At 59.6% G+C, this 26,484-nt stretch overlaps 1 protein-coding gene, 1 pseudogene and 6 gene segments (V, D, J or C); 2 read left to right on the top strand and 6 right to left on the bottom strand.

Annotated features, from left to right (window-relative positions):
* Window positions 1-5,252: 5,252 nt before the first annotated feature.
* LOC142421515 (immunoglobulin heavy variable 3-21-like) lies at window positions 5,253-7,335 on the bottom strand. The segment is given in 3 exon segments: window positions 5,253-5,614; window positions 5,711-5,782; window positions 7,302-7,335. Coding segments are annotated over 3 exon segments (468 nt in total).
* Window positions 7,336-7,606: 271 nt separating this feature from the next.
* LOC142421514 (immunoglobulin heavy variable 3-66-like) lies at window positions 7,607-8,105 on the bottom strand. The segment is given in 2 exon segments: window positions 7,607-7,914; window positions 8,012-8,105. Coding segments are annotated over 2 exon segments (402 nt in total).
* A 1,997-nt stretch (window positions 8,106-10,102) lies between these two features.
* On the bottom strand, window positions 10,103-11,182 carry LOC142421513 (immunoglobulin heavy variable 3-48-like). The segment is given in 3 exon segments: window positions 10,103-10,428; window positions 10,524-10,658; window positions 11,170-11,182. Coding segments are annotated over 3 exon segments (474 nt in total).
* Window positions 11,183-17,132: 5,950 nt separating this feature from the next.
* Window positions 17,133-20,122, bottom strand: LOC142421512 (uncharacterized). Its single transcript, XM_075526161.1, has 5 exons — window positions 20,056-20,122; window positions 19,799-19,955; window positions 18,973-19,220; window positions 17,696-17,854; window positions 17,133-17,143 (listed from the first exon to the last, which is right to left on the bottom strand). The coding sequence occupies exons 1-5, from the start codon at window positions 20,120-20,122 to the stop codon at window positions 17,133-17,135; spliced, it is 642 nt and encodes a 213-aa protein (XP_075382276.1).
* A 2,098-nt stretch (window positions 20,123-22,220) lies between these two features.
* LOC142421511 (immunoglobulin heavy variable 3-48-like) lies at window positions 22,221-22,798 on the bottom strand (annotated as a pseudogene).
* On the top strand, window positions 22,797-23,388 carry LOC142421510 (immunoglobulin heavy variable 3-21-like). The segment is given in 2 exon segments: window positions 22,797-22,863; window positions 22,964-23,388. Coding segments are annotated over 2 exon segments (492 nt in total).
* A 915-nt stretch (window positions 23,389-24,303) lies between these two features.
* LOC142421509 (Ig heavy chain V region 914-like) lies at window positions 24,304-24,917 on the bottom strand (the record flags this gene model as incomplete). The annotated part of the segment is given in 2 exon segments: window positions 24,304-24,779; window positions 24,875-24,917. Coding segments are annotated over 2 exon segments (519 nt in total), but the record flags the coding sequence as incomplete, so codon positions are not given.
* A 254-nt stretch (window positions 24,918-25,171) lies between these two features.
* LOC142421508 (immunoglobulin heavy variable 3-23-like) lies at window positions 25,172-26,402 on the top strand (the record flags this gene model as incomplete). The annotated part of the segment is given in 3 exon segments: window positions 25,172-25,417; window positions 25,999-26,101; window positions 26,182-26,402. Coding segments are annotated over 3 exon segments (570 nt in total), but the record flags the coding sequence as incomplete, so codon positions are not given.
* Between the last annotated feature and the right edge of the window lie 82 nt (window positions 26,403-26,484).

Here is a 26,484-nt window from a genome sequence, read left to right as displayed (position 1 = left end):
CAAAAATGGTCAAGATGTGGGGCAACCACTTGAGGTTTGGGGCAAATGGTCGAGATTTGGGGCAATCGCTTGAGGTTTGAGGCAAAAGTGGCCGAGATTTCAGGGCTCGGAGTAAGGATTTGGGGAAGATGGTGGAATTTGGGGGTGCAGGGCGTGGATTTCAGGGTTCGGAGGAAGGATTTGGGGCAGATGCCGGGATTTGGGATGCAGTACAGGGATGTCTGGGCTCAGGACAGGTTTCTGGGTTCAGAGGAAGGATTTTGGGAAGGTTCTGCTTGTCTGTTGCACTGCGGACATGCTGGAGCTCCTGGAGATGAAGCCAGAGCCCTTGTAGAGGAGGCACAGGGGAGAGATTTGGGGCAAAACACAAGGATCTGAGCTCCATAAAGGTTTTTGTGCTTGGTGCAAGGGTCCGGACGTGCTACAACACCTGGGTCTTTGGGCAAGGGTTTCATGAAGATGTTGGGATATGGGGACAGGGTGCCGGGGTTGGTACCACCAGCAGCAGCTTTTGCGCAGTAGTAGGTGGCCGTGTCGTGGGCCCTGAGGCTGTTCATCTGCAGCGTGACCGTGCTCTGGGAGTCATCCCTCGCGATGGTGAAGCGCCCTTGCACCGCCGGCGCGTAGCCTGTGTATCTACCAGTGCTGCCAATAGCTGCGACGAACTCGAGCCCCTTGCCGGGCGCCTGTCGCATCCATCCCATGCCGTAGCTGCTGAAGCTGAAGCCGGAGCCCTTGCAGGACACAGATAGGACAGGGATTAGTGCTCGGAGCAGGGTTTGGGCTGGGTGCAGGGCTTTGGGGTCAGGGCAAGGGATTTAGGCACCGTGCAGGGCTTTGGGGTCCCTGGCACGGAGCAGGCAGGGTGCAGGGATGGGGGCTGGGTGCCCGGGGCAGGGGGTCTGGCATCAGGGCAGGGATTTGGGCTCGGTGCAAGGGTCTGGGTGCGCTGCAAGGGTCCGTGCTTGGGGCAAGGGATTGCGGAAGGTGCTGGGATGTCGGGATGCCGGGCAGGGTCATCCCAAAGGGTTTCCTGAAGATGTGCGGATGCTGGAAGAGAGAGCAGGGATGTGTGAGCACAGGGCAAGGGGCTGGGCTTGGGGCCAGCGTCTGGGCTCAGGGTGGGACTTTGGGCTCGGCGCAAGGGTCCGGGCTGGCCACCAGGCTTTGGGCTTGGGGCCAGGGTGTGGGCTCAGTGCAAAGGTGTCAGGAAGCTGCTGGGAAGTGGGGGAAGGGCACAGGGAGGTTTGGGCTGGCTGCAAGGGGTCTGGGCTGGGTGCAAAGCATCCAGGTTCGGTGCTGGGCTCCGGGCTCAGGACAGGCAGATGCACCGGCTGCAGCTGTGCCAGCGCGGCACAGGGGGCTGGGGGCTGCCGGGCATCGCTGCCTCCGCGGGGACACCGCTCGCCTGCGGTTTTCCTGCCCAGACACGGGGTCGGAGCCAGCAGCAGCACCAGCACCACCATGAGCATGTTTTGCGCAGTAGTAGGTGGCCGTGTCGTGGGCCCTGAGGCTGTTCATCTGCAGCGTGAGCGTGCTCTGGGAGTCGTCCCTCGAGATGGTGAAGCGCCCTTTGACCGCTGATGCGTAGCCTGCGCTACTACCACTGCTACTAATAACTGCGACGTACTCGAGCCCCTTCCCAGGCGCCTGTCGCACCCAGCTCATGTCGGTGTTGCTGAAGGTGAAGCCGGAGGCCTTGCAGAGGAAGCGCAGGGACCCCCCGGGTGTCTGGAGGCCCCCTCCGGACCCTTCCACCCAGCCCAGAGCCCTGCTCCCAACCCCCATCCTTGCCCCAAACCTCGACCATTTGCCCCGAGCCCAGAATCCTTGCACCCAGTCTGGACCCTTGTAGCCAGCCTGGCCCCCTGCATGGTGCCCAAATCCTGCGCCGTGCACAAACCCAACACCCGCTTTCGTTTCTGGATGCCTTGTGCAGCCCTGCCCCGAGCCTGGGCTGGGGGCAAGGACCCTGGTTGAGGGTAGGGGTCCACGCAGGGTGCAAACGTCCAGGTTGGGTGCAAGGGTCTGTGCTTGAAGCAGAGGTTTTGGGAAGAAGCTGGGAATTGGGGGAACAGCGCAGCGATTTTTGGGCGTGGGGTGAAGGGTCTTGGCTGGGTGCCACAGGGCTGCAGGAGGATGCTGAGATGCCAGGACACAGCGCAGGGATGTTGCTCCCAGCAGCACCAGCACCACCACCAGCATGTTTCGCGCAGTAGTAGGTGGCCGTGTCGTGGGCCCTGAGGCTGTTCATCTGCAGCGTGACCGTGCTCTGGGAGTTGTCCTTGGAGATGGTGAAGCGCCCTTGCACTGCTGGCGCGTAGAATGTGCCACTACCACTGCTATAAATACCCGCGACCCACTCGAGCCCCTTCCCGGGCGCCTGTCGCACCCAGTACATTTCGGTGCTGCTGATGGAGAAGCCGGAGCCCTTGCAGAGGAGGCGCAGGGACCCCCCGGGTTTCTGGAGGCCCCCTCCGGACTCGACCAGCTGCACGGCCGCCCGCAGCCCTGCGGAAGGAGGAAGGACAGAATTGAGTCGCCCGCTCCCGCCATCGCCCCCCATATCCGCGCCCGGGGAGGGGGTCAGCGGGGCTGGGTCCTACCTGGCAGGGCTGCGAGGAGGAGGAGGAAGGTGGAGGGGGTCTTTCCCCATTCCCAGCATCTTCCTATACCCCTGCCTGATCCCAGACCCTTGCACCCAGCCTGCACCCCTGCACCCTGCTCAGACCCCTTGCTCCCTGCCTCAGGCCTGGTCCCATGGCCCAAACCCAAACCCTCTGGACTGAGCCCAGACCCTTGGACCCGGCCTGGACGCCCGCACTGTGCTGAAACCCTTTGAGTTGAGCCCCGAACCCTTGCAGTGAGCCAGCGTGGAGCCAGGAACAGAGGGAGCTGGGGGGTCTCCCCTTGTGCCCCCTCCCCAGGGCTGCGGGCGGCCGAGCAGCTGGTCGAGTCCAGAGGGGGCCTCCAGACACCCGGGGGGTCCCTGCGCCTCCTCTGCAAGGGCTCCGGCTTTGACTTCAGCAGCTACGACATGTTCTGGGTGCGACAGGCGCCCTGGAAGGGGCTCGAGTGGGTCGCGCAAATTAGCACTGGTGGTAGTTGGACAGGGTACGCGCCGGCGGTGCAAGGGCGCTTCACCATCTCCAAGGACAACTCCCAGAGCACGCTCACGCTGCAGATGAACAGCCTCAGGGCCCACGACACAGCCACCTACTACTGCGCAAAACGTGCTGGTGGTGGCACCGAGTCCATCACCGTGCCCCAACACCCCTGCGCTGCGTCCCCAAATCTTCCCAAAGCGCCAGCAGCCAGCGGGGAGCCCCCCACCCAACCCAGATCCTTGCCCCAAACCTCAACATTTTGCCCCAATATTCGACTGTTTGCACCACACCTTTGAGCGGTTTTGCCCCAAACCTTGACCGTTTCCCCCAAATCTCAACCGTCTGCCCCAAACCTCGACTCTTTCTGCCCCAAACCTCAGCCGTTTTTGCCCCAAACCTCAACTGTTTGCCCCAAATCTCGACTGGTTTTCCCCAAATCTCGTCTGGTTTTGCACCAAACCTTTACTCTTTGACCCAGATCTCGACTCTTTTTGCCCCAAACCTCGACCATTTGTTGCTAATCTCAGCCAGTTTTGCCCCAAATATTTACTCTTTGCCCCGTACCTCAGCCACTTTTGCCTCCAACCTCAAGCGATTGCCCCAAATCTCGACCATTTGCCCCAAACCTCAAGTGATTGCCCCCCATCTTGACCATTTTTGCCCCAAATCTCAACCGGTTGCCCCAAATGTCAACACTTTTTGCCTCAAACGTCAACTATTTGCCCCAAATCTCAACTGGTTTTGCCCCAAATCTCGACTGGTTTTGCTCCAAACCTTGACCTTTTTCTCCCAAATCTTAACCTTTTCCCCAAAACCTTGAACGTTTGCCCCACACTTTGACCGTTTTTCCCCAAAAACGCAACCATTTGCCCCAAACTTTGACTGCTTTTGCCCCAAACCTCCACTTTTTGCCCCAAAGTTTCACCAGTTTTGCCCTAAACCTCAACCATTTGCCCCAAAACTCAACTGTTTGCCCCAAACCTCAACTCTTTGCCCCAAATCTCAGCCAGTTTTGCCACAAAATTCAACCATTTTCCCCAAACACTGTCGGTTTTCTCCCAAAACTCCAGCATTTGCCCCAAACCTCAACTGTTTGCCCCAAATCTCAGCCGGTTTTCCCACAAATATTGACCGTTTGCACCACATCTCAGCCATTTTTGCTCCAAACCTCAACAATTTTTGCTACAGACGTTGATCGTTTGCATCAAATCTTGACCAGTTTTACCCAAATCTTGACCATTTGCCCCAAAACTCAACCATTTGCCCTAAACCTCGACTGGTTTTCTCCCCAAACTCGAGAATTTGCCCCCAACCTCGACTGTTTTTGCCCCAAACCTTGACTGTTTGCCCCAAATCTCGACTCTTTTTGCCCAAAACCTTGAACGTTTGCCCCTCATCTCAGCCGGTTTTGCCCCAAATATTGAACGTTTGCCCCAAATCTCAGCCATTTTTGCCCCAAACCTGAAGCGATTGCCCCACATCTTGACCATTTTTGCCCCAAACCTTGACCAGTTGCCCCAGATGTCAACTCTTTTTGCTCCAAACCTCGACTATTTGCCCCAAATCTTCACTGGTTTTGCCCCAAACCTCAACCGTTTGCCCCAAACCTTGACCTTTTTTCTCCCAAAACGTGACCATTTACCCCAAACCTCGACTGTTTTTGCACCAAAACTCGACCATTTGCCCCTAATCTCAGCTCATTTTGCCTTAATCTTGACCAGTTACCCCAAACTTCAACATTTTCGCCCCAAAACTCCATCATTTGCACCACATCTCAACCGTTTTAGCCCAAACCTCGACCGTTTGTCCTAAACCTCATCCATTTGCCCCAAACCTCGACTGGTTTTCTCCCAAACCTCAACTGTTTGCCCCAAACCCCAGCCAGAGGTGCTGGAGGAGAAACCGGAGCCCTTGCAGGGCAGTCACAGGGCACAAATTTGGGTCAAGAGCCGGGCATTTGGGCACCCCGAAGGATTTGGGCTTGGTGCAGGGGTGCAGGCTGGGTGCAAGGGTGCGGGTTCGGTGCAATGGTCTGGGATGGTGGAAGTGGTCGCGGCTCAGGGCAAGGACCTGGGTTTGGTGCTGGGCCCATGTTTGGTGCAGGGGTGCAGGCTGGGTGCAGGGGTGTCAGGAATACGCTGGGACTTAGGGGCAAGTGTGGGGATGTTTGGGCACGGTGCCGGGGTTGGTGTCACCACCACTATAACCTCTCGTGCAGTAGTAGGTGGCCGTGTCGTGGGCCCTGAGGCTGTTCATCTGCAGCGTGACCGTGCTCTGGGAGTTGTCCCTCGAGATGGTGAAGCGCCCTTGCACCGCCGACGCGTAGTATGTGCTACTGCTGAAAATACTTGCGACCCACTCGAGCCCCTTCCCGGGCGCCTGTCGCACCCAGTACATGTCGGCGCTGCTGAAGGTGAAGCCGGAGCCCTTGCAGACGAGGGTCAGGGACCCCCCGGGTTTCTGGAGGCCCCCTCCGGACTCGACCAGCTGCACGGCCGCCCGCAGCCCTGCGGAAGGAGGAAGGACAGAATTGAATCGCCCGCTCCCGCCATCGCCCCCCCATATCCGCGCCCGGGGAGGGGGTCAGCGGGGCTGGGTCCTACCTGGCAGGGCTGCGAGGAGGAGGAGGAAGGTGGAGGGGGTCTTTCCCCATTCCCAGCATATTCCTAACACCCCTGCACCGACCCCAGACCCTTGCACCCAGCCTGGACCCCCGCACTGTGGTCAAAACCCTTTGCTTTGAGCCCCGAACGTTTGCAGTGAGCCTGGACCTCTGCCCCGAACCTGGACCTCTGAAACGAGCCCAGAGCCCTTCCTGTGCCCAGACCCCCCAGCACCCCAGCTTTGCTATCCCAACACTGGTGCCAGCCTGCAGCAAGGAACAGAGGGACCTGGGGGGTCTCCCCTTGTGCCCCCTGCCCAGGGCTGCGGGCGGCCGAGCAGCTGGTCGAGTCCGGAGGGGGCCTCCAGACACCCGGGGGGTCCCTGCGCCTCCTCTGCAAGGGCTCTGGCTTCACCCTCAGCAGCTACAGCATGGTTTGGGCAAGACAGGCGCCCGGGAAGGGGCTCGAGTACGTCGCACGTATTACCAGCGGTGGTAGTAGCACAGACTACGCGCCGGCGGTGCAAGGGCGCTTCACCATCTCGAGGGACGACTCCCAGAGCACGGTCACGCTGCAGATGAACAGCCTCAGGGCCCACGACACGGCCACCTACTACTGCGCGAAATGTGCTGGTGGTGGTGGTACCAACCCTGGCACCCTGTCCCCATATCCCAACATCTTCATGAAATCCTGGCACAGAGACCCAGGTGTTGTAGCACGTCCGGACCCTTGCACCAAGCACAAAAACCTTTATGGAGCTCAGATCCTTGTGTTTTGCCCCAAATCTCTCCCCTGTGCCTCCTCTACAAGGGCTCTGGCTTCATCTCCAGGAGCTCCAGCATGTCCGCAGTGCAACAGACAAGCAGAACCTTCCCAAAATCCTTCCTCTGAACCCAGAAACCTTTCCTCAGCCCAGACATCCCTGTACTGCATCCCCAAACCTTGGTTTTGCCCCAAACCTTGACTCTTTGACCCAGATTTCGACTCTTTTTGCCCCAAACCTCGACCATTTGCTCGACCAAGGGCGCTTCACCATCTCGAGGGACAACTCCCAGAGCACGCTCACGCTGCAGATGAACAGCCTCAGGGACGACGACACGGCCACCTACTACTGCGCGAAACGTGCTGCTGGTGCTGGCACCGAGCCCGGCACCGTGCCCCAACACCCCTGCGCTGCGTCCCCAAATCTTCCCAAAGCGCCAGCAGCCAGCGGGGAGCCCCCCACCCAACCCAGATCCTTGCCCCAAACCTCAATATTTTGCCCCAATATTCGACTGCTTGCACCACACCTTTGAGCGGTTTTGCCCCAAACCTTGACCGTTTCCCCCAAACCTCGACTCTTTCTGCCCCAAACCTCAGCCGTTTTTGCCCCAAACCTCAACTGTTTGCCCCAAATCTCAACTGGTTTTCCCCAAATCTCAACTGGTTTTGCCCCAAATCTCAACTGGTTTTCCCCAAATCTCAACTGGTTTTGCCCCAAACGTCGACCATTTGCCCCTACTCTCAGCCAGTTTCCCCCAAATATTTACTCTTTGCCCCGTATCTCAGCCACTTTTGCCTCAAATCTCAAGCGATTGCCCCAGATCTCAACCATTTGCCGCAAACCTCAAGTGATTGTCCGACATCTGGACCATTTTTGCCCCAAGTCTCGACCGTTTGTCCCAAATGTCAACACTTTTTGCCCCAAACCTCGAGTATTTGCCCCAAATCTTGACTGGTTTTGCCCCAATCCTCAACCATTTCCCAAACCTCGACTGTTTTTGCCCCAAAACTCGACCGTTTGCCCCTAATCTCAGCCAGCTTTGCCCCAAATATTTACTCTTTGCCCCATATCTCAGCCATTTTTGCCTCAAACCTCAAGCGATTGCCCCAAATCTCAACCATTTGCCCTAAACCTCAAGTGATTGCGCAGTAGTAGGTGGCCGTGTCTTCGGCCTTGAGGCTGTTCATCTGCAGCGTGAGCGTGCTCTGGGAGTTGTCCCTCGAGATGGTGAAGCGCCCTTGCACCGCCGGCGCGTAGTTTGTGCTACCAAAGCTGTCAATAATCGCAACGTACTCGAACCCCTTCCCGGGCGCCTGTCGCACCCACTCCATGTAGGCGCTGCTGAAGGAGAACCCGGAGGCCTTGCAGAGGAGGCGCAGGGACCCCCCGGGTGTCTGGAGGCCCCCTCCGGACTCGACCAGCTGCTCGGCCGCCCGCAGCCCTGGGGAGGGGCAGAGACCCCCCAGAACTCTAAGCCCAGTTCTAGGCTGGCACCAGGCTCGGGGGAGCAAAGCTGGGGTGCAGGGGGGTCTGGGCACAGGAAGGGGTCCTCTGCAAGGGCTCCGGCTTCACCTTCAGCAGCAACACCATGGCTTGGGTGCGACAGGCGCCCGGGAAGGGGCTCAAGTCCATCGCGAATATTGACAGCTATGGTAGCACATTCTACGCGCTGGCGGTGCAAGGGCGCTTCACCATCTCGAGGGACAACTCCCAGAGCACGGTCACGCTGCAGATGAACAGCCTCAAGGCCGAAGACACGGCCACCTACTACTGCGCGAAAAGTGCTGCTGGTGGTACCAACCCTGGCACCCTGTCCCCATATCCCAACATCTTCATGAAACCCTTTCCCAAAGACCCAGGTGTTGTAGCACGTCCGGACCCTTGCACCAAGCACAAAAACCTTTATGGAGCTCAGATCCTTGTGTTTTGCCCCAAATCTCTCCCCTGTGCCTCCTCTACAAGGGCTCTGGCTTCATCTCCAGGAGCTCCAGCATGTCCGCAGTGCAACAGACAAGCAGAACCTTCCCAAAATCCTTCCTCTGAACCCAGAAACCTGTCCTGAGCCCAGACATCCCTGTACTGCATCCCAAATCCCGGCATCTTCCCCAAATCCTTGCTCCGAGCCCTGAAATCCCCACCCTGCACCCCCAAATCCCACCATCTTCCCCAAATCCTTACTCCGAGCCCTGAAATCCCCACCCTGCACCCACAAATGCCACCATTTTCCCCAAATCCTTGCTCAAAGCCCTGAAATCCCCACCCTGCACCCCCAAATCCTACCATCTTCCCCAAATCCTTCCTCCGAGCCCTGAAATCCCTGCCCTGCACCCCCAAATCCCCAAATCCTTGCTTGGAGCCCTGAAATCCACGCCCTCCTCCCCCAAATCCCACCATCTTCCCCATGTCCTTGCTCCGAGCTCCAAAATCCATTCCCTGCACCCCCAAATCCCCAAATCCTTCCTCCGAGCCCTGAAATCCACGCCCTGCACCCCCAAATCCCACCATCTTCCCCAAATCCTTGCTCCGAGTCCTTTTGCCTCCAACCTCAAGCGATTGCCCCAAATCTCGACCATTTGCCCTAAACCTCAAGTGGTTGCCCCACATCTTGACCATTTTTGCCCCAAATCTCAACCGGTTGCCCCAAATGTCAACACTTTTTGCCTCAAACGTCGACTATTTGCCCCAAATCTCGACTGCTTTTTCCCCAGACCTCAACCGTTTGCCCAGACCTCAACCATTTGTCCCAAACCTCAACTGTTTTTGCCCCAAAACTCAACCGTTTGCCCCTAATCTTGGCTGATTTTGCACCAAATCTTGACAATTTGCCCCAAACCTCAACTGTTTTTTTCACAAAACTCGAGCATTTGCCCCAAACCTTGACTGTTTTTGCCCCAAAACTCTACCGTTTGCCCCAAACCACAACCGTTTACCCCAAATCTCAGGCAGTTTTACCCCAAACTTCGACCGTCTGCCCCAATCCTCTACCATTTTTGCCCCAAACCGAGACTGTTTGAACCAAATCTTCACCGTTTTTTGCACAAACTTTGACTTTTTGCCCCGAAACTCAACCACTTGCCCCAAACCTTGACCGGTTTTCTCCCAAAATTTGACTACTTGCCCCAAACCTCGACTCTTTTTGCCCCAAAACTCGACCATGTGCCCCTAATCTCAGCCAGTTTTGCCCCAAATATTTACTCTTTGCCCCATATCTCAGCCATTTTAGCCTCAAACCTCAAGAGATTGCCCCAAATCTCAACCATTTGCCCAAACCTCAAGCATTTGTCCCAAACCTCAACCATTTGTCCCAAACCTCGACTGTTTTTGCCCCAAAACTCGACAATTTGCCCCTAATCCCAGCTGATTTTGCACTGTATATTGACCTTTTGCCCCAAACCTAGACCATTTTTGCCCCAAACCTCGACCGTTTGCCCCAAATCCTGACCACTTGCCCCAAACCACTGGGTGCAGGGGTTTGGGAAGCTGCTGCGATGCTGGGACACGCTGCAGGGACCTTGGGGCTGGGTGCTGGGCTGCAGGCTGGGGCAGGCAGATGAACCGGCTGGAGCCGTCCCAGCGCGGCACAGGGGGCTGGGGGCTGCCGGGCATCGCCGATGGGGAATTTTTCCCAGCTAAAAACCATGATAAGAATCTTTCGCGCAGTAGTAGGTGCCCGTGTCTTCGGCCTTGAGGCTGTTCATCTGCAGCGTGAGCGTGCTCTGGGAGTCGTCCCTCGAGATGGTGAAGCGCCCTTGCACCGCCGGTGCGTATCTTGTGGTGCTACCACTGCTGCTAATATACGCGACTGACTCGAGCCCCTTCCCAGGCGCCTGTCGCACCCACACCATGTAGAAGCTGCTGAGGGTGAAGCCGGAGCCCTTGCAGAGGAGGGTCAGGGACCCCCCGGGTTTCTGGAGGCCCCCTCCGGACTCGACCAGCTGCTCGGCCGCCCGCAGCCCTGCAGAAGGAGGAAGGACAGAATTGAGTCGCCCGCTCCCGCCATCGCCCCCCATATCCGCGCCCGGGGAGGGGGTCAGCGGGGCTGGGTCCTACCTGGCAGGGCTGCGAGGAGGAGGAGGAAGGTGGAGGGGGTCTTTCCCCACTCCCAGCATCTTCCTATACCCCTGCCTGACCCCAGACCCTTGCACCCAGCCTGCACCCCTGCACCCTGCTCAGACCCCTTGCTCCCTGCCTCAGGCCTGGTCCCATGGCCCAAGCCCAAACCCTCTGGACTGAGCCCAGACCCTTGGACCCGGCCTGGACCCCTGCACTGTGGTGAGGACTACGGGGCTGTGGGGGCAGCGTCCAGCGAGCTCCAGAGCCGAGGATTTGGGTACGGTGCAGGGATTTGGGCTTTCTGCGGTGGATCCGGGTTCGGTGCAAGAAGTCTGGGCCGGGTGTGAACGGCGGAGGCTGAGGGACAGGGTGTGGGTGTGGGGCAGGGGTGCAGCTGCGTGCAAGGGACAGGCTGGGTGCAGGGCTCCAGGCTGGGTGCAGAGGATTCGGGAAGATGCGGGGACGTGGGGACGCAGCGCAGGGGTGTTCGGTCACGGTGCCGGGCTCGGTGCCACCACCAGCTTGTTTCGCGCAGTAGTAGGTGGCCGTGTCGTGGGCCCTGAGGCTGTTCATCTGCAGCGTGAGCGTGCTCTGGGAGTCGTCCCTCGAGATGCTGAAGCGCCCTTGCACCGCCGGTGCGTACCATGTGCTACCATAGCTGTGAATATTCGCGATGGACTTGAGCCCCTTCCCAGGCGCCTGTCGCACCCAAGCCATGGTGTTGCTGCTGAAGGTGAAGCCGGAGGCCTTGCAGAGGACCCCTTCCTGTGCCCAGACCCCCCAGCACCCCAGCTTTGCTCCCCCGAGCCTGGTGCCAGCCTAGAACTGGGCTTAGAGTTCTGGGGGGTCTCTGCCCCTCCCCAGGGCTGCGGGCGGCCGAGCAGCTGGTCGAGTCCGGAGGGGGCCTCCAGACACCCGGGGGGTCCCTGACCCGCCTCTGCAAGGGCTCCGGCTTCTCCTTCAGCAGCAACGGCATGAACTGGGTGCGACAGGCGCCGGGGAAGGGGCTCAGGGGGGTGTTGTGGGTATTAGCTACAGTGGTAGTAGCACATACTACGCGCCGGCGGTGCAAGGGCGCTTCACCATCTCGAGGGACGACTCCCAGAGCACGGTCACGCTGCAGATGAACAGCCTCAGGGCCCACGACACAGCCACCTACTACTGCGCAAAACATGCTGGTGGTGGTGCTGGTGCTGCTGCTGGCTCCGACCCCGTGTCTGGGCAGGAAAACCGCAGGCGAGCGGTGTCCCCGCGGAGGCAGCGATGCCCGGCAGCCCCCAGCCCCCTGTGCCGCGCTGGCACAGCTGCAGCCGGTGCATCTGCCTGTCCTGAGCCCGGAGCCCAGCACCGAACCTGGATGCTTTGCACCGAGCCCAGACCCCTTGCAGCCAGCCCAAACAGCGGGACCTGGGGGGTCTCCTCTTGTGCCCCCTCCCCAGGGCTGCGGGCGGCCGAGCAGCTGGTCGAGTCCGGAGGGGGCCTCCAGAAACCCGGGGGGTCCCTGCGCCTCCTCTGCAAGGCCTCCGGCTTCACCCTCAGCAGCTTCAACATGTACTGGGTGCGACAGGCGCCTGGGAAGGGGCTCGAGTACGTCGCATATATTAGCAGCGATGGTAGTTACACAGGCTACGCGCCGGCGGTGCAAGGGCGCTTCACCATCTCGAGGGACGACTCCCAGAGCACGCTCACGCTGCAGATGAACAGCCTGAAGGCCGAAGACACGGCCACCTACTACTGCGCGAAACAAGCTGGTGGTGGCACTGACACTTGCACCGTGCCCCAACACCCCTGCGCTGCGTCCCCACATCCCGGCGCCTTCCTGAACCCCCTGCCTCCTTCCTGGAGCCCCGCACCCAGCCTGGGCCCTTGCACACAGCTGCACCCCTACCCCACACCCACACCCTGAGCCCTCTTCTAGGTTACACCAGCCCTGGGGGAGCAAAGCTGGGGTCCTGGGGGGTCTGGGCACAGGAGGGGTCCGTGCTCGGTGCAGGGGTTTGGGAAGCTACCACCGCTGTAAATACCCGCGACGAACTCGAGCCCCTTCCCGGGCGCCTCTCGCGCCCATCCCATGCCGGTGCTGCTGAAGGTGAAGCCGGAGCCCTTGCAGAGGAGGGTCAGGGACCCCCCGGGTGTCTGGAGGCCCCCTCCGGACTCGACCAGCTGCTCGGCCGCCCGCAGCCCTGGGGAGGGGGCACAAGGGGAGACCCCCCAGGTCCCTCTGTTCCTGGCTCCACGCTGGCTCAGTGCAAGTGTTCGGGGCTCAACTCAAAGGGTTTCAGCACAGTGCGGGCGTCCAGGCTGGGTCCAAGGGTCTGGGCTCAGTCCAGAGGGTTTGGGCTTGGGCCATGGGACCACGCCTGAGGCAGGGAGCAAGGGGTCTGAGCAGGGTGCAGGGGTGCAGGCTGGGTGCAAGGGTCTGGGGTCGGTGCAGGGGTATAGGAAGATGCTGGGAATGGGGAAAGACCCCCTCCACCTTCCTCCTCCTCCTCGCAGCCCTGCCAGGTAGGACCCAGCCCCGCTGACCCCCTCCCCGGGCGCGGATATGGGGGGCGATGGCGGGAGCGGGCGACTCAATTCTGTCCTTCCTCCTTCCGCAGGGCTGCGGGCGGCCGAGCAGCTGGTCGAGTCCGGAGGGGGCCTCCAGACACCCGGGGGGTCCCTGACCCTCCTCTGCAAGGGCTCCGGCTTTGACTTCAGCAGCAAAGGCATGTTCTGTGTGCGACAGGCGCCCGGGAAGGGGCTCGAGTGGGTCGCAGCTATTGGCAGCACTGGTAGTTACACATACTACGCGCCGGCGGTGCAAGGGCGCTTCACCATCTCGAGGGACAACTCCCAGAGCACGCTCACGCTGCAGATGAACAGCCTCAGGGCCCACGACACGGCCACCTACTACTGCGCGAAGGCTGCTGCTGATGGTACCAACCCTGGCACCCTGTCCCCATATCCCAACATCTTCATGAAATCCTTGCCCAAAGACCCAGGTGTTGTAGCACGTCCGGACCCTTGCACCAAGCACAAAAACCTTTATGGAGCTCAGATCCTTGTGTTTTGCCCCAAATCTCTCCCCTGTGCCTCCTCTACAAGGGCTCTGGCTTCATCTCCAGGAGCTCCAGCATGTCCGCAGTGCAACAGACAAGCAGAACCTTCCCAAAATCCTTCCTCTGAACCCAGAAACCTGTCCTGAGCCCAGACATCCCTGTACTGCATCCCAAATCCCGGCATCTTCCGCAAATCCTTCCTCCGAACCCTGAAATCCACGCCCTGCACCCCCAAATTCCACCATCTTCCCCAAATCCTTGCTCGGAGCCCTGAAATCCCCACCCTGCACCCACAAGTCCCACCATCTTCCCCAAATCCTTGCTTGGAGCCCTGAAATCCCCGCCCTGCACCCCCAAATCCCACCATCTTCCCCAAATCCTTCCTCCGAGCCCTGAAATCTCGGCCACTTTTGCCTCAAACCTCAAGCGATTGCCCCAAATCTCGACCATTTGCCCCAAACCTCAAGTGGTTGCCCCACATCTTGACCATTTTTGCCCCAAATCTCAACCGGTTGCCCCAAATGTCAACACTTTTTGCCTCAAACATTGACTATTTGCCCCAAATCTCGACTGCTTTTTCCCCAAACCTCAACCATTTGCCCAGACCTCAATAATTTGTCCCAAACCTCAACTGGTTTTGCCCCAAAACTCGACCGTTTGCCCCAAGCCACAACTGTTTGCCCCAAATCCCAGGCAGTTGTACCCCAAACTTCGACCATCTGCCCCAATCCGTTTTTGCCCCAAACCGAGACCGTTTGAAGCAAATCTTGACCGTTTTTGCACAAACATCAACCATTTGCCCCGAAACTCAACCATTTGACCCAAACCTCGACCGGTTTTCTCTGAAAACTTGACCACTTGCCCCAAACCTCGACGGTATTTGCCCCAAACCTCAACCATTTGCCCCTAATCTCAGCCAGTTTTGCCCCAAATATTGACTGTTTGCCTGCATCTCAACCATTTTTGCCTCAAACCTTAAGCAATTGCCCCACATCTGGACCATTTGCCCTAAAGCTCAAGTGATTGCCCCACATCTTGACCATTTTTGCCCCAAATCTTGACTGGTTGCCCCAAATGTCAACACATTTTGCCTCAAATCTCGACCATTTGCCCTAAACCTCAAGTGGTTGCCCCACATCTTGACCATTTTTGCCACAAATCTCAACCGGTTGCCCCAAATGTCAACACTTTTTGCCCCAAACCTTGACTATCTGCCCCAAATCTCAACTACTTTTGCCCCAAACCTCAACCATTTGCCCTAACCTCAACCATTTGTCCCAAATCTCGACTGTTTTTGCCCCAAAACTCGACAATTTGCCCCTAATCCCAGCTGATTTTGCACTGTATATTGACCTTTTGCCCCAAACTTAGACCATTTTTGCCCCAAACCTCGACCGTTTGCCCCAAATCCTGACCACTTGCCCCAAACCACTGGGTGCAGGGGTTTGGGAAGCTGCTGCGATGCTGGGACACGCTGCAGGGACCTTGGGGCTGGGTGCTGGGCTGCAGGCTGGGGCAGGCAGATGAACCGGCTGGAGCCGTCCCAGCGCGGCACAGAGGGCTGGGGGCTGCCGGGCATCGCCGACGGGGAATTTTTTCCCAGCTAAAATCCTTCACCAGTATATTTTCATGCAGTAGAGCCTGAAACCCTGCGTGAGCCCTGTCCTGCACGGGCTCCAGCTTCACCTTCAGCAGCTTCGGCATGTTCTGGGTGCGACAGGCGCCCGGGAAGGGGCTCGAGTACGTCGCGAGTATTAACAGCGGTGGTAGTTACACAAACTACGCATCAGCGGTCAAAGGGCGCTTCACCATCTCGAGGGACAACTCCCAGAGCACGCTCACGCTGCAGATGAACAGCCTCAGGGCCCACGACACGGCCACCTACTACTGCGCGAAATATACTGGTGAAGGTTTTTAGCTGGGAAAAAATTCCCCGTCGGCGATGCCCGGCAGCCCCCAGCCCTCTGTGCCGCGCTGGGACGGCTCCAGCCGGTTCATCTGCCCGCCGCAGCCTGCAGCCCCGCACTGCGCCCAGAGCACCCAGGTGTCGGGGTTTAACCCCAGCCAGCAACTGAGCACCCCCCAGCCGCTCGCTCGCTCCCCCCACAACAGCATGGGGAGAGAATGAGAAGAGGAAAAGTGAGGAACCTGCTGGGTCGAGATAAAGGCAGTTTGATCTTGGACAGGAAAGCAAAGGACGCTCAGGCCAGCAAAGCAAAGAGAGGAATGCATTCACCGCTTCCCGTGGGAGGGCAGGCAGCCCCCATGGAGCCGTCTCCAGGACAGCAGGGCTCCAGCACGCGTAACGGTGACTCGGGAAGACGAACGCCGTCGCTCCGAACGTCGCCCCTTCCTCCTTCTTCCCCAGCTTTATATACTGGGCATGACGCCCTATGGTATGGAATAGCCCTTTGGGCAGTTGGGATCAACTGTCCTGGCTGCGTCCCCTGCCAGCTTCTTCTGCACCCGGCAGAGCGTGGGGAGCTGAAAAGTCCTTGCCCAGTGCAGCAGCAACTAAAACATCTCTGTGCCATCAACGCTGTTTTCAGCACAAACGCAAAACACAGCCCCGCACCAGCCACTATAAAGAAAATCAACTCTGTCTCAGCTGAAACCAGGACAGCAGCGTACAGAGCCCAGGCTGGGTGCAAGGGTCTGGGCTCGGTTCAGGTGGTCCAGGCTTGAGGCGAGGGTCTGGGATTGGAGTAGGGGTCCGGAGCAGCGTAAAGAGCCCAGGCTGGGTGCAAGGGTCTGGGCTCAGGGCAAACGGTGCAGGCTGGGAGCACGTGGGTGGGGTGAGGGTAGGGCTCAAGCCTGGCTGCAAGGGTCTGGGCTTGGGGCAAGGGGTTTGGGGAGATGCGGGGAGGAGCGCGGGGATGTTGGGGCACGGGAGAAGGCTGCAGGCTGGGGGCAAAGGATCCTGGCTCGGTGCAGGGATGGGGGCTGAGGGCAAGGGTGTGGGCTCGATCCAAGGGTCCGGGATCGCTGCAGCGTCTGGGCTGAGGGCAGAGGTCTGGGGTCAGTGCAGGGGTTTGGAAGACGCTGAGATGCTGGGACCCAGTTGTGTCCTTGCTCCTTCCGCAGGGCTGCGGGCGGCTGAGCAGCTGGTCGAGTCCGGAGGGGGCCTCCAGACACCCGGGGGGTCCCTGCGCCTCCTCTGCAAGGGCTCCGGCTTCACCTTCAGCAGCTACGACATGTTCTGGGTGCGACAGGCGCCTGGGAAGGGGCTCGAGTACGTCGCATATATTAGCAGCGATGGTAGTTACACAGGCTACGCGTCGGCGGTGCAAGGGCGCTTCACCATCTCGAGGGACAACTCCCAGAGCACGGTCACGCTGCAGATGAAGCCTCAGGGCCCACGACACGGCCACCTACTGCTGCGCGACACGTGCTGCTGGTGGTGGCACTGACACTTGCACCGTGCCCCAACACCCCTGCGCTGCGTCCCCACATCCCGGCGCCTTCCTGAACCCCCTGCCTCCTTCCTGGAGCCCCGCACCCAGCCTGGGCCCTTGCACACAGCTGCACCCCTACCCCACACCCACACCCTGAGCCCTCTTCTAGGTTACACCAGCCCTGGGGGAGCAAAGCTGGGGTCCTGGGGGGTCTGGGCACAGGAGGGGTCCGTGCTCGGTGCAGGGGTTTGGGAAGCTACCACCGCTGTAAATACCCGCGACCCACTCGAGCCCCTTCCCAGGCGCCTGTCGCACCCATCCCATGCCTTTGCTGCTGAAGTCAAAGCCGGAGCCCTTGCAGAGGAGGCGCAGGGACCCCCCGGGTGTCTGGACTCGGTGCAAAGCATCCAGGTTCGGTGCTGGGCTCCGGGCTCAGGACAGGCAGATGCACCGGCTGCAGCTGTGCCAGCGCGGCACAGGGGGCTGGGGGCTGCCGGGCATCGCTGCCTCCGCGGGGACACCGCTCGCCTGCGGTTTTCCTGCCCAGACACGGGGTCGGTGCCAGCACCAGCAGCACCACCAGCATGTTTCGCGCAGTAGTAGGTGGCCGTGTTGTGGGCCCTGAGGCTGTTCATCTGCAGCGTGAGCGTGCTCTGGGAGTTGTCCCTCGAGAGGGTGAAGCGCCCTTTGACTGCCGGCGCATAGTCTGTGCTACTACCACTGCTATAAATACCCGCGACCCACTCGAGCCCCTTCCCGGGCGCCTGTCGCACCCATCCCATGCCGATGCTGTTGAAGGAGAAGCCGGAGGCCTTGCAGAGGAGGGTCAGGGACCCCCCGGGTTTCTGGAGGCCCCCTCCGGACTCGACCAGCTGCTCGGCCGCCCGCAGCCCTGCGGAAGGAGGAAGGACAGAATTGAGTCGCCCGCTCCGGGGGCAAGCAATCTTGGGGCAAGCCCAGACCATTGCACCGAACCCGCACCCTTGCACCCAGCCTGCACCCCTGCACCAAGCCCAAATCCTTCGGGGTGCCCAAATGCCCGGCTCTTGACCCAAATTTGTGCCCTGTGCCTGCCCTGCAAGGGCTCCGGTTTCTCCTCCAGCACCACTGACTGAGATTTGGGGCAAACAGTTGAGGTTTGGGGAAAACGGTCGAGGTTTGGGGCAAAAATATTCGAGGTTCGGGGCAAACAGTCGAGTTTTGGGAGAAAACCAGTCGAGGTTTGGGGCAAATGGATGAGGTTTAGGACAAACGGTCGAGGTTTGGGCTAAAACGTTTGAGATTTGGTGCAAATGATGGAGTTTTGGGGCAAAAATGTTGAAGTTTGGGGCAACTGGTCAAGATTAAAGCAAAATGAGCTGAGATTAGGGGCAAATGGTCGAGTTTTGGGGCAAAACCAGACGAGGTTTGGGGTAAATGATCAAGTTTTGGGAGAAAAAAGGTCAAGGTTTGGGGCAAACAGTTGAGGTTTGTGGCAAAACCAGTCAAGATTTGGGGCAAATAGTGGAGGTTTGGAGCAAAAAGTGTTGACATCTGGGGCAACCGGTCAAGGTTTGGGGCAAAAATGGTCAAGATGTGGGGAAATCGCTTGAGGTTTGAGCCAAAAGTGGCCGAGATTTCAGGGCTCGGAGGAAGGATTTGGGGAAGATGGTGGGATTTGGGGGTGCAGGGCGGGGATTTCAGGGCTCGGAGCAAGGATTTGGGGAAGATGCCGGGATTTGGGGGTGCAGGGTGGGGATTTCAGGGTTCGGAGGAAGGATTTGGGGCAGATGCCGGGATTTGGGATGCAGTACAGGGATGTCTGGGCTCAGGACAGGTTTCTGGGTTCAGAGGAAGGATTTTGGGAAGGTTCTGCTTGTCTGTTGCACTGCGGACATGCTGGAGCTCCTGGAGATGAAGCCAGAGCCCTTGTAGAGGAGGCACAGGGGAGAGATTTGGGGCAAAACACAAGGATCTGAGCTCCATAAAGGTTTTTGTGCTTGGTGCAAGGGTCCGGACGTGCTACAACACCTGGGTCTTTGGGCAAGGGTTTCATGAAAATGTTGGGATATGGGGACAGGGTGCCAGGGTTGGTACCACCAGCAGCAGCTTTCGCGCAGTAGTAGGTGGCCGTGTCGTGGGCCCTGAGGCTGTTCATCTGCAGCGTGACCGTGCTCTGGGAGTCGTCCCTCGAGATGGTGAAGCGCCCTTGCACCGCCGGCGCGTGCTCTGTGTCACTACCACCGCTCTCAATATATGCGACAGACTCGAGCCCTTCCCTGTCGCACCCAGAACATGTTGTAGCTGCTGCAGTCGCCGTCTCAGCCCTTGCAGGTGCGTGGGCTCGGGGCAGGGCTGCACAAGGCATCCAGAAATGAAACCGGCTGTGGGGTTTCTGCACCGTGCAGGATTTGGGCACCGGGGTGGCTACAAGGGCCCAGAGTGGCTGCAGGAATTGTGGGCTTAAGGCAAACCGTCAAGGCTTGGTGCAAGGCTGTGGGTTGGGAGCAGGGGTCTGGGCTGGGTGGAAGGGTCCAGGCTGGGTGCAGGGGTTTTGGGAAGATGCTGGGATGTGCGGGAACAGCGCAGGGAAGTTCTGGTTTAGTGCAAGTGGTCCTGGCTCAGTGCCAGGGGTTTCAGGACGCTGTTGGGGCTTGGGGACATGTGCGGGGGCGTTGGGGCATGGTGCCAGGGTTAGAGCCACCACCAGCTTGTTGTGCTGAAGGTGGCCGTGTCGTGGGCCCTGAGGCTGTTCATCTGCAGCGTGAGCGTGCTCTGGGAGTTGTCCCTCGAGATGGTGAAGCGCCCTTGCACCGCCGGCGCGTAGCCTGTGTATCTACCATCGCTTCTAATATACGCGACGTACTTGAACCCCTTCCCGGGCGCCTGTCGCACCCACATCATGTAGAAGCTGCTGAAGGTGAAGCCGCAGCCCTTGCAGAGGAGGCGCAGGGACCCCCCGGGTGTCTGGAGGCCCCCTCCGGACTCGACCAGCTGCTCGGCCGCCCGCAGCCCTGGGCAGGGGGCACAAGGGGAGACCCCCCAGGTCCCTCTGTTCCTGGCTCCATGCTGGCTCACTGCAAGGGTTCGGGGCTCAACTCAAAGGGTTTCAGCACAGTGCGGGCGTCCAGGCTGGGTCCAAGGGTCTGGGCTCAGTCCAGAGGGTTTGGGCTTGGGCCATGGGATCAGGCTTGAGGCAGGGAGCAAGGGGTCTGAGCAGGGTGCAGGGGTGCAGGCTGGGTGCAAGGGTCTGGGTTCAGGCAGGGGTATAGGAAGATGCTGGGAATGGGGAAAGACCCCCTCCACCTTCCTCCTCCTCCTCGCAGCCCTGCCAGGTAGGACCCAGCCCCGCTGACCCCCTCCCCGGGCGCGGATATGGGGGGCGATGGCGGGAGCGGGCGACTCAATTCTGTCCTTCCTCCTTCCGCAGGGCTGCGGGCGGCCATGCAGCTGGTCGAGTCCGGAGGGGGCCTCCAGAAACCCGGGGGGTCCCTGACCCTCCTCTGCAAGGCCTCCGGCTTTGACTTCAGCAGCAAAGGCATGGGATGGGCGCGACAGGCGCCCGGGAAGGGGCTCGAGTTCGTCGCGAGTATTGACAGCTATGGTAGCACATGGTACGCGCCGGCGGTGCAAGGGCGCTTCACCATCTCGAGGGACAACTCCCAGAGCACGCTCACGCTGCAGATGAACAGCCTCAGGGCCCACGACACGGCCACCTACTACTGCGCGAAGGCTGCTGCTGATGGTACCAACCCTGGCACCCTGTCCCCATATCCCAACATCTTCATGAAATCCTTGCCCAAAGACCCAGGTGTTGTAGCACGTCCGGACCCTTGCACCAAGCACAAAAACCTTTATGGAGCTCAGATCCTTGTGTTTTGCCCCAAATCTCTCCCCTGTGCCTCCTCTACAAGGGCTCTGGCTTCATCTCCAGGAGCTCCAGCATGTCCGCAGTGCAACAGACAAGCAGAACCTTCCCAAAATCCTTCCTCTGAACCCAGAAACCTTTCCTCAGCCCAGACATCCCTGCACTGCATCCCAAATCCCGGCATCTTCCCCAAATCCTTGCTCTGAGCCCTGAAATTCCCGCCCTGCACCACCAAATCCCACCATCTGCCCCAAATCCTTGCTTGGAGCACTGAAATCCCTGCCCTACACCCCCAAATCCCACCATCTGCCCCAAATCCTTCCTCCGAACCCTGAAATCCCCGCCCTGCACCCCCAAATCCCACAATCTTCCCCAAATCCTTCCTTCGAGCCCAGAAATCCCCACCCTGCACACCCAAATCCCACCATGTTCCCCAAATCCTTGCTCCGAGCCCAGAAATTGCCGCCCTGCACCCCCAAATCCCACCATCTGCCCCAAATCCTTCCTTCGAGCCCAGAAATCGCCGCCCTGCACACCCAAATCCCACCATCTTCCCCAAATCCTTCCTCCGAGCCCTGAAATCCATGCCCTGCACCCCTAAATCCCCAAATCCTTGCTCTGAGCCCTGAAATCCCCACCCTGCACCCCCAAATCCCACCATCTTCCCCAAATCCTTCCTCCGAGCCCTGAAATCCATGCCCTGCACCCCTAAATCCCCAAATCCTTGCTCTGAGCCCTGAAATCCCCACACTGCACCCCCAAATCCCACCATCTTCCCCAAATCCTTGCTCAGAGCCCAGAAATCCCCGCCCGGCACCACCAAATCCCACCATCTGCCCCAAATCCTTCCTCCGAGCCCTGAAATCTCGGCCACTTTTGCCTCAAACCTCAAGCGATTGCCCCAAATCTCGACCATTTGCCCTAAACCTCAAGTGGTTGACCCACATCTTGACCATTTTTGCCCCAAATCTCAACCGGTTGCCCCAAATGTCAACACTTTTTGCCTCAAACATCGACTATTTGCCCCAAATCTCGACTGCTTTTTCCCCAAACCTCAACCATTTGCCCAAACCTCAACCATTTGTCCCAAACCTCAACTGTTTTTGCCCCAAAACTCGACCATTTGCCCCTAATCCCAGCTGATTTTGCACTGTATATTGACCTTTTGCCCCAAACCTAGACCGTTTTTGCCCCAAACCTCGACCGTTTGCCCCAAATCCTGACCACTTGCCCCAAACCACTGGGTGCAGGGGTTTGGGAAGCTGCTGCGATGCTGGGACACGCTGCAGGGACCTTGGGGCTGGGTGCTGGGGTGCAGGCTGGGGCAGGCAGATGAACCGGCTGGAGCCGTCCCAGCGCGGCACAGAGGGCTGGGGGCTGCCGGGCATCGCCGACGGGGAATTTTTCCCAGCTAAAAACCATCATAAGAATCTTTCGCACAGTAGTAGGTGCCCGTGTCTTCGGCCTTGAGGTTGTTCATCTGCAGCGTGACCGTGCTCTGGGAGTCGTCCCTCGAGATGGTGAAGCGCCCTTGCACCGCCGGCGCGTATCTTGTGGTGCTACCACTGCTGCTAATATACGCGACTGACTCGAGCCCCTTCCCAGGCGCCTGTCACACCCACTCCATGTAGGCGCTGCTGAAGGAGAAGCCGGAGCCCTTGCAGAGGAGGGTCAGGGACCCCCCGGGTTTCTGGAGGCCCCCTCCGGACTCGACCAGCTGCACGGCCGCCCGCAGCCCTGCGGAAGGAGGAAGGACAGAATTGAGTCGCCCGCTCCCGCCATCGCCCCCCATATCCGCGCCCGGGGAGGGGGTCAGCGGGGCTGGGTCCTACCTGGCAGGGCTGCGAGGAGGAGGAGGAAGGTGGAGGGGGTCTTTCCCCATTCCCAGCAACTTCCTATACCCCTGCACCGACCCCAGACCCTTGCACCCAGCCTGCACCCCTGCACCCTGCTCAGACCCCTTGCTCCCTGCCTCAGGCCTGGTCCCATGGCCCAAGCCCAAACCCTCTGGACTGAGCCCAGACCCTTGGACCCGGCCTGGACGCCCGCACTGTGCTGAAACCCTTTGAGTTGAGCCCCGAACCCTTGCACTGAGCCAGCGTGGAGCCAGGAACAGAGGGACCTGGGGGGTCTCCCCTTGTGCCCCCTGCCCAGGGCTGCGGGCGGCCGAGCAGCTGGTCGAGTCCGGAGGGGGCCTCCAGACACCCGGGGGGTCCCTGCGCCTCCTCTGCAAGGCCTCCGGCTTCACCTTCAGCAGCGCCGACATGTACTGGGTGCGACAGGCGCCCGGGAAGGGGCTCGAGTGGGTCGCAAGTATTTTCAGCAGTAGCACATACTACGCGCCGGCGGTGCAAGGGCGCTTCACCATCTCGAGGGACAACTCCCAGAGCACGCTCACGCTGCAGATGAACAGCCTCAGGGCCCACGACACGGCCACCTACTACTGCGCGAGAGGTTATAGTGGTGGTGACACCAAGCCCAGCCAGCACCGTGCCCCCACACTCCTGCACTGTGTCCCTGAGTCCCAGCATCTTCCCAAAACCCCTGCACCCAGCCTGCACCCCTGCACCAAACATTGACCCAGCACCAAACCCAGGTCCTTGCCCTGAGCCGCGACCACTTCCACCATCCCAGACCATTGCACCGAACCCGCACCCTTGCACCCAGCCTGCACCCCTGCACCAAGCCCAAATCCTTCGGGGTGCCCAAATGCCCGGCTCTTGACCCAAATTTGTGCCCTGTGCCTGCCCTGCAAGGGCTCCGGTTTCTCCTCCAGCACCTCTGGCTGGGATTTGGGGCAAACAGTTGAGGTTTGGGGCAAATGGTTGAGGTTTAGGGCAAAACTGGTGAAACTTTGGGGCAAAAGTTCAAAGTTTGGGGCAAAAAGTCGAGGTTTGGGGCAAAAGCAGTCAAAGTTTGGGGCAAATGGTTGCGTTTTTGGGGAAAAACAGTCAAAGTGTGGGGTAAACGTTCAAGGTTTTGGGGAAAAGGTTAAGATTTGGCGGAAAAGGTCAAGTTTTGGAGCAAAACCAGTCGAGATTTGGGGCAAAACCAGTTGAGATTTGGGGCAAATAGTTGACGTTTGAGGCAAAAAGTGTTGACATTTGGGGCAACCGGTTGAGATTTGGGGCAAAAATGGTCAAGATGGGGGGCAATCACTTGAGGTTTGGGGCAAATGGTCGAGATTTGGGGCAATCGCTTGAGGCTGGAGGCAAAAGTGGCTGAGGTACGGGGCAAAGAGTAAATATTTGGGGCAAAACTGGCTGAGATTAGCAACAAATGGTCGAGGTTTGGGGCAAAAAGAGTCGAGATCTGGGTCAAAGAGTCAAGGTTTGGTGCAAAACCAGACGAGATTTGGGGAAAACCAGTCGAGATTTGGGGCAAACAGTTGAGGTTTGGGGCAAAAACGGCTGAGGTTTGGGGCAGAAAGAGTCGAGGTTTGGGGCAGACGGTTGAGATTTGGGGGAAACTGTCAAGGTTTGGGGCAAAACCGCTTAAAGGTATGGTGCAAACAGTCGAATATTGGGGCAAAATGTTGAGGTTTGGGGCAAGGATCTGGGGTGGGTGGGGGGCTCCCCGCTGGCTGCTGGCGCTTTGGGAAGATTTGGGGACGCAGCGCAGGGGTGTTGGGGCACGGTGATGGACTCGGTGCCACCACCAGCAGCACGTTTCGCGCAGTAGTAGGTGGCCGTGTCGTGGGCCCTGAGGCTGTTCATCTGCAGCGTGAGCGTGCTCTGGGAGTTGTCCTTGGAGATGGTGAAGCGCCCTTGCACCGCCGGCGCGTAGTATGTGCTACCATAGCTGTTAATACCCGCGACCCACTCGAGCCCCTTCCCGGGCGCCTGTCGCACCCAGAACATGGCGTAGCTGCTGAAGTCAAAGCCGGAGCCCTTGCAGAGGAGGCGCAGGGACCCCCCGGGTTTCTGGAGGCCCCCTCCGGACTCGACCAGCTGCTCGGCCGCCCGCAGCCCTGCGGAAGGAGGAAGGACAGAATTGAGTCGCCCGCTCCCGCCATCGCCCCCCATATCCGCGCCCGGGGAGGGGGTCAGCGGGGCTGGGTCCTACCTGGCAGGGCTGCGAGGAGGAGGAGGAAGAAGGAGGGGGTCTTTCCCCATTCCCAGCATCTTCCTAAAACCCCTGCCTGACCCCAGACCCTTGCACCCAGCCTGGACCCCCACACGGTGCAGAAACCCTTTGCTTTGAGCCCCGAACCCTTGCACTGAACCTGGACCTCTGAAACGAGCCCAGAGCCCTTCCTGTGCCCAGACCCCCAGCACCCCAGCTTTGCTATCCCAACACTGGTGCCAGCCTGCAGCAAGGAACAGAGGGACCTGGGGGGTCTCCCCTTGTGCCCCCTCCCCAGGGCTGCGGGCGGCCGAGCAGCTGGTCGAGTCCGGAGGGGGCCTCCAGACACCCGGGGGGTCCCTGCGCCTCCTCTGCAAGGGCTCCGGCTTCACCTTCAGCAGCACCTACATGATGTGGGTGCGACAGGCGCCCGGGAAGGGGTTCAAGTACGTCGCGTGTATTAGCAGCGATGGTAGTACCACAAGATACGCGCCGGCGGTGCAAGGGCGCTTCACCATCTCGAGGGACGACTCCCAGAGCACGGTCACGCTGCAGATGAACAGCCTCAGGGCCCACGACACGGCCACCTTCAGCACAACAAGCTGGTGGTGGCTCTAACCTTGGCACCATGCCCCAACGCCCCCGCACGTGTCCCCAAGCCCCAACAGCGTCCTGAAACCCCTGGCACTGAGCCAGGACCACTTGCACTAAACCAGAACATCCCTGCGCTGTTCCCGCACATCCCAGCATCTTCCCAAAACCCCTGCACCCAGCCTGGACCCTTCCACCCAGCCCAGACCCCTGCTCCCAACCCACAGCCTTGCACCAAGCCTTGACGGTTTGCCTTAAGCCCACAATTTTTGCTCCCACTCTGGGCCCTTGTAGCCACCCCGGTGCCCAAATCCTGCACGGTGCAGAAACCCCCCAGCCGGTTTCATTTCCGGATGCCTTCTGCAGCCCTGCCCCGAGCCCGCGCACCTGCAAGGGCTGAGACGGCGACTGCAGCAGCTACCACATGTTCTGGGTGCGACAGGGAAGGGCTCGAGTCTGTCGCATATATTGAGAGCGGTGGTAGTGACACAGAGCACGCGCCGGCGGTGCAAGGGCGCTTCACCATCTCCAAGGACAACTCCCAGAGCACGCTCACGCTGCAGATGAACAGCCTCAGGGCCCACGACACGGCCACCTACTACTGCGCGAAACAAGCTGGTGGTTACAGAGATGCTGGTACTGTGCCCCAACACCCCTGCAACGTGTCCCCCAGTCTTCCCAAAACCCCTGCCTCCTTCCTGGACCCTTCCACCCAGCCCCTGACCTGACCCCTGACCCCTTCCACCGAGCCCGAACCCCTGCCCTGAGCCCGGACCACTTGAACTCAGCCTGGGCCAATGTCCTCTGCCCGGATTCTGCACTGAACCTGGGCTGTTTGCACCTCAAGCAAACATCCTTGCGCTGTTTCCCCATTCCCAGCATCTTCCCAAAACCCCTGCACCAAACCCGGACCCCTGAACCCAGCCTGGACACCTAAAGGATGCCCTGCCCAGACACGGGGCCGGTGCCACCGGTGCCAGCAGCACCACCAGCATCTTTCGCGCAGTAGTAGGTGGCCG

This window comes from Mycteria americana, chromosome 31 (genome assembly GCF_035582795.1).
Source record: "Mycteria americana isolate JAX WOST 10 ecotype Jacksonville Zoo and Gardens chromosome 31, USCA_MyAme_1.0, whole genome shotgun sequence".
NCBI classification, from domain to species: Eukaryota; Metazoa; Chordata; class Aves; order Ciconiiformes; family Ciconiidae; genus Mycteria; species Mycteria americana.
This window is presented reverse-complemented; position numbering and strand designations above follow the sequence as displayed.